Below are 6,313 nucleotides of genomic sequence, written 5' to 3'. Positions count from 1 at the left end.
GCACAGCAAAGAAACCGATCGAGAACACCACGACCGAGTCTCCTTATCCTCTGGCGTACTACAAATCTTGCAAGGCATATGCATGTAGGTGTGTGGCGAACGCAACCGTGAGTATGTCCTGAGAGGTAGAAATACCCTTCGTGCCCTTTTCCTGTCTCTAGGTACCGAGAACGCATATCAGTGGCAAAGGAAAGATCAGTGATCCAGGAACGAAGATGAAGCAGATCCAATAAACGACTGCAGCGACAACAGGAGCAGGGACGCCACAGCAGCAGTTGATCGACGTCGGGATCAGCGACAACAGAAGCAGGGGACGTGCCACGTAAGCCCCGCAGCCCGAGCAGGTGAGTCCCAACAGAAGGAGCAATTAACCGAACCGCAATTAAACGCAACCGGAGGAGCGGCGGCGGAAAAGCCGGCTAATTATAATCTGTTCTGTAAATTGTAATCTGTGGAAGGCAAAAGTGGAGAGAAATCTATCGATGTTATTTAACATCAAATCAATAAATTCGGTTTTAGTCAATTCAGAAAAAAATATACGGACTAACAGAACAGATTACTTAATCTATTTTTGTTGACTAAAAGAATTTAAAAAAGTTGATTTTTCCGATTTGTGGGATCGGCTGTCGCTCTCAAAATAAAATGCTGCTCGCCTATTCCATACATGGACCCAATGTGCATAGTTCCAGAACCAAGAAATCTCTATGAATGAATGAAATAAAAATACTCTACAACTAAAGCCATTTAATTTTTATTGGATGGCATCGGGGAGCGTGTTTTGCTTTATGACCCAATATGGGTGCTTTTGTTTTTGATTTTGGTGATTTTTTACTATGAATACCGTTGTATGTAGATTTTTCTACATTTTATATATTTGCACTTCTAAGCTCTTAATTTAAATTGCAAAGAAACACAGCTGATTGACAGTAGGACCATAGTAAAACAATTTGAGTGAACTCAAAAAATTCGTTCACACTGGAATAAACTGTTTTGCTAGTCAAAAATTTTTTTAATTCTGATTACTTGGGTTAACACTTTAGAGAGTTAAAAAAACTATAATTTTTTGCCAAAGATACGGCCAGTACATTTATGATATTTATTTGAGAACATATTTTATGTATATCATATGTGTTTTTATTTTTGTAATCATATTAAAATTTATCGTTCCACTACTAATTAAAAATTAACGTCGCCAGCTTAGCTACACATAAAGGGGTTTTACATCTATCATTTACTACTATTTAATACTATTTAAAAAATGGATATGATTGTGTCAGAATGGAAAAAAGTTGATCTATTTGATATAGCCGAATTATCATATTTGAAATGTCTTACTGATTCTGACATTGCATGTTATTGTTGCAATGTAACAACCCAAAACGGGGAGCCTAAAGTTACAGTTGTGTTTTGTGAAAAAAGCGGTTTAATATATATTTCTTCTAAACTTGACCTTATTAAATTTAAAGGAAAACTAAGGCAAAAAGCAGCCAACTTTTGTGCACTTACTTCATCCAACTTGCTGGCAATTGTCACTCAGGATACAAATTTTGGATCAAATATTGATCTATACGATCTACGAAGACTCATTAAAGGTGATGAAGCACCATTATTTGCGTGGGCTTACGTCGATGTTTCATGTAAAATCAGTTGCATTAATGTAGAGACTATCGACGATAATTTCCTTGCTTTGGGACTTGGCTTGGAAAATGGCGACATCTTACTACATTACGGGAAAATTATTCCATCTACATCTTTAAATATGCGGCGATATTCAATTAGTGAGAACCCAATAAATGGATTGTATTTTGACATTAATAAGCAAAGATCAAACACCCAAACTTGCAACATGTACGCATCATGCTCTATTGGAGTCATAAGCTTCTTTTTAAAGGATAACTCTGAAATAGTAACTAATTTTCAAATAGGTAATGAAAAAGGCCATTACAATGATTTCTGTACCATTCGAAAATCTGAAGATGGCAAAATGGAGGAATCAATGTTTGTAGTAGGTCGCGATGATGCTGTATATTGCTACACCCGCGATGGCAGAGGCCCTTGCTTTGCAATTGAAGGAAAAAAGAAATTCATTTCCTGGGTAGGTCAGTATCTTTTTGTTGCAATAAATTCAACACAATTTCCAAATCGAAATCAAATTACTAGTTTAATAGTTGTGGATACCTATAATAAAGTTGTTGTTTTAGTCAAGCAAGTCGAAAATTTCTTATGTGCCATTTGCGGATTTGAATTTGCGTACATAACTAAATCTAAAGACTCAAATGTGATGGTTTTAAATATAATAAAACAGTATGATTTGAATAAAAAAGTACGTCTACTTATTGAAAAAAATATGTATGAAATCGCTTTGAGCTCATTAAACTACGAAGATTACGCCTACTCATTTGATGCTGCCTACATACGCTTCCTATATGGAAATTATTTGCTGTTGAAGGGAGACGTAGAAAGTGCTGTTAACAAATATATTAAAACCATTGGATTTACTAAACCATCTTCTGTGATTTCAAAACTTCTTTATATGAGGTACAACGAAAATCTTATAGATTATTTATCTGAAGTCGAAAAGATTAAACCTTCTAAGACCGTAAGAAAACTTCATGAATTTTGTTTAAATAGTAGGCATTTAAACGATGAAATCAATCAATTAAAGTTTTTATTTGACTCTAAGGAATTGGAGTCTCTCTTGAAACACTATCAAGGATTTCAACAAATTTCAAATTTACCAACAAAGTATTTTAAACCAGCAAATCAAAATTATAAGTATGGGAAAGAAGACTTTATAAACCATTTGTTTAATGAAGATATACCTAAAGATAGTACCTTTCCAAGAAGTTCCGAATTGGCGACCAACTTAAATAAATCCCTTCTAATGGCTTTTAAAAGTGCTTGTACAAACGAATCGAATTTATTACTAAAGATTAAACCTATTGTTGTGGAAAAAAGCGAGCGCTTTAAGGTTGAGTCTACAAATGAAAAAGGTGCAATTAAATATTTAAACACAAAAATGAAAAGCACAAAATACAAACTTTTGTCTTTCACCCACAATCCAATTGAATTTCGAAATGATACATGTGATATCTGTGGTGAAACCTTAGGTTCTCAGTCTATATATTTTCTTTGCCAACATTCCTTTCATAAAGAATGTTTAAATTACAGAGCTTTAAAATATAAAGATTTGGTTTGTGTTACGTGCGCAGGAGGAAAATACTCGCTTCTCGATGAAAAAAGTTCAGTTCAATTTCTTTCCGAATCCTTTGATATTGTGATTAGAATTTCAAAATTATTTTCTCTGGGAATTAAAAAAGGAGAATCTGGAATTGAAAAAATTATATCACTAAATGGCATGGTAAAAGGATATGGTTCTATGCATTTAAACATATAAAATAAAGAGGTTAATGCAAATTAACCTTGAGGCTTATTTTTAATCATAATTATATTTCAATTTATCTTCTGTTTCGTATTTAATAACTTAGGACGGTACATTATATAAAATATAATTATGTTGTTGTCTTTATATTTTTTATGAATTATTAATTAATAAAATGTTTATAATACTAACAAAAGTGTTGCTTTTTATTAATTTCAGAAACAAAATATAACCTGAGGACTCTTCTGGTCGCCAGTTTGTTTCCTTTGCTTGTTGCTCGCGTAACCACTCTCTCTGGGGATCCCATGTAGTGCCCAAAGGATTAACTGGGTAATCATTGAGAAATCAATGTGCTTTGTTCCCTTTTGGCTGTTGGAGGGGACTTTCCTAATGTTCTTCCGCCTGATTGCTCCTTGATGATGAAAGTATGGGCAACGTCGCTCCGATGTGTTCTTACCAATCATTCTTTTTAGCTTAGTAGTTTCCGGCTCCTGGGTCGTGGACACATGATTATACGGATAATCTGTTCTGGTTTGGGCTGTGGAGCTGATGCCAGTCGCTGTTGCCCGGTCAAAATCTATCCCAGCACTGTGTTTTGGAGTAGTGGCAGTCCCGATCCCAACCTGTACCTGTTGTGTCCTTATAAGCTGGTGATAATACTCAGCCCCCAATAGACCAATTTTCTGGGGCTGCATAAGTTTCGAATCAGCCAAGCTCAACTGAGTTGCAATATTTTTTGGTGTCTGAATCGGGTGAGGTAGTTGGTCAGGCAGTACCTCTGGCAGTACGAATACTTTGATCTGAATATCTGTTAGTGAAGATGATAAAGTTAGTACTGCTTGCCTAGGGGCTTTAGTTTTTTTCGTTTTACCAATTAGATTCCCGGTGTATCTTCATGCAGATAACGTTAGCTTACGTGGTAATCCCAACCAATGATTGTCCAGCATTGCTTAGGAGTCCCGCTCGTCCATGTATTTATACTTTAGCGGTTTGTAGCAGTGCTACTCACGGTTGTGAGGAGTGCTACTGCAGAAAATATTGTTGGTGATAGGCTGTTGACTCTGGACTGAGACGGAGCGGTAGAGGGTGGGAGCGCAGTAGCCATCTCGAATCTGCGTGCCATAGTTCCCGCATGTGTTGCGTGTCAGACGAAACCTTCCTTTCGTCGGCACGGATGCTTAAAAACTCCTCGAAATCGGCATGGCGGCCTTAGCGACAGTATTTGGTGGACCTCCTTGGGTACCGGCAGCATACTTGGTATTATCCGTGACTTTTTGGAAAAATGACATTTAAAACTCAAATTTAATTGATGAAAATATTGTTTTTTAGCAAGCTTTTTCTTTTTCTAGCAAAATCCAAAATTAAAGAATTGTATGTTCTACGACATGACTTTGATCAATTTTGTTCTCTTAGGTGCACCGCGGAAACTGTAGGTGATGGAACCTATGTCTGTTGTGGACTTTGTATCAGGGATGGGATGAGACCGCCGCAATGGTTGGGCCTTTGAGGTTTTGATAATTATCTATACCGTGTAGTTTGTGTCTTGGAGGTGATCCTACTGAAGGGTCACGCTGGGGTCACCAAATGTTCATCCGTGGGCGATATGGGGCCACATAGGCGAAGTTGGACTCTGGAAGTTGTACTTCCTGGTTTCAGAGTCAGAAATCTAGAAAAAGATGATCTGTCAGTGGATTGTAATTTTGAGGGTCCTGATTGTGAACCTGGATCGACGGCACGGGGAGGAATTGGAAAGAAGGTGATCCTGGAATGACAAAGCAACACGCTGTAGCAATCGACTTTCCACCCCATGAATACCCTACACCTATGAATCAGCCCTGAAATCTACAACTGACTGCCATGAATTTTGTTCTGAAATTTTTGAAATCAGCCCTGATTCAGAACAGAAGAAAGCATGATTCTTCTCTGAAAATCGTGGCTAAATCAGGCCGCATTCATGACCCAAAGAAAAAAATGTCTCCTTATAATCTCCCAATTTAATAATTATTATTTTTAATGTTTTCCTAAACAATTTCCGTTAATTTATATTGTACCAAATATAAACTAAAATAATATGTTAAGTAACATTACACTATGAATATTGCAAACTATATTTAATAATAATCACCCTTCACTGGTATTTGAGCCTTAGTGCTTTTGTATACTGGACCGTCATGCAAGCCTCTAAGCTATTAAGGAATCGCGCGTAGTTTGCGACAGACAATAATACACCTCTTTGAATTTGCATATTTAAATAATCGCAATTATTAAGAATCACCATTTAAAAAAATTATTAATTATTAAAAATTATTACACCGCCTGTAAAGCGAGGAGTAGCCAGCTCGGGAACTCAAGCCCAACAGTGAAACCAAGCAGGGACACCCCGGGAAAGTCAATAGAATCCTGATCCAGGCGCTGGGGCGAATGCACAGTGTATCACCTGGAGTCAAAGGAGACGCGACGCCAAAACCTCTGGTTTGCCATAAATCCTGCGGAGCGTATGCACGCAGGTGTTTGGAGGCGAGTGGCGAACGCAACCGGGGGCGTGTCCTGCGGGGTAGTTAGGCCCTTCATGCCCTGATCCGGCCCCCAGGCACCAAGAAGCGCATCCCGCCCGGCGAATGCCTGGAAGGTGAGCCTATAGTTCTGCAAACACGGATTAGGTGGCGGCCACGGCGAAAGGGCATTCCCAGGAGCCAAGGATACCGAAGGTCGACGGCACCCGCAAAGGAGAAGCAGCGACAGGATCAGCGACGGGAGCAGCAACAGGAGCAGCGACGACAACAACAGCGACAGCACAGGCCCCGCAGCTGGAGCACGTGAGTCCAAACGGAGGGAACCGTGAGCCGTTTCGGCGGCAAGGACCAAGGCCACACGTCCTATATTGGGACCAACCCGGAGCGGGATTCGGGGATCGACGGGAGGACGAGCGGT

At 38.7% G+C, this 6,313-nt stretch overlaps 1 protein-coding gene across 1 annotated transcript; it reads left to right on the top strand.

Annotated features, from left to right (window-relative positions):
* Nucleotides 1-1,157: 1,157 nt before the first annotated feature.
* On the top strand, nt 1,158-3,577 carry LOC6502724 (vacuolar protein sorting-associated protein 11 homolog). The gene has a single exon (XM_001964306.4). The coding sequence runs from the start codon at nt 1,259-1,261 to the stop codon at nt 3,395-3,397; it is 2,139 nt and encodes a 712-aa protein (XP_001964342.1). The 5' UTR covers nt 1,158-1,258; the 3' UTR covers nt 3,398-3,577.
* Nucleotides 3,578-6,313: the final 2,736 nt, after the last annotated feature.

Source organism: Drosophila ananassae, chromosome 2L (genome assembly GCF_017639315.1).
Source record: "Drosophila ananassae strain 14024-0371.13 chromosome 2L, ASM1763931v2, whole genome shotgun sequence".
Taxonomy (NCBI): Eukaryota; Metazoa; Arthropoda; class Insecta; order Diptera; family Drosophilidae; genus Drosophila; species Drosophila ananassae.
Note: the sequence above shows the minus strand (reverse complement) of the source record. Positions and strands in the feature narration are given on the sequence as shown.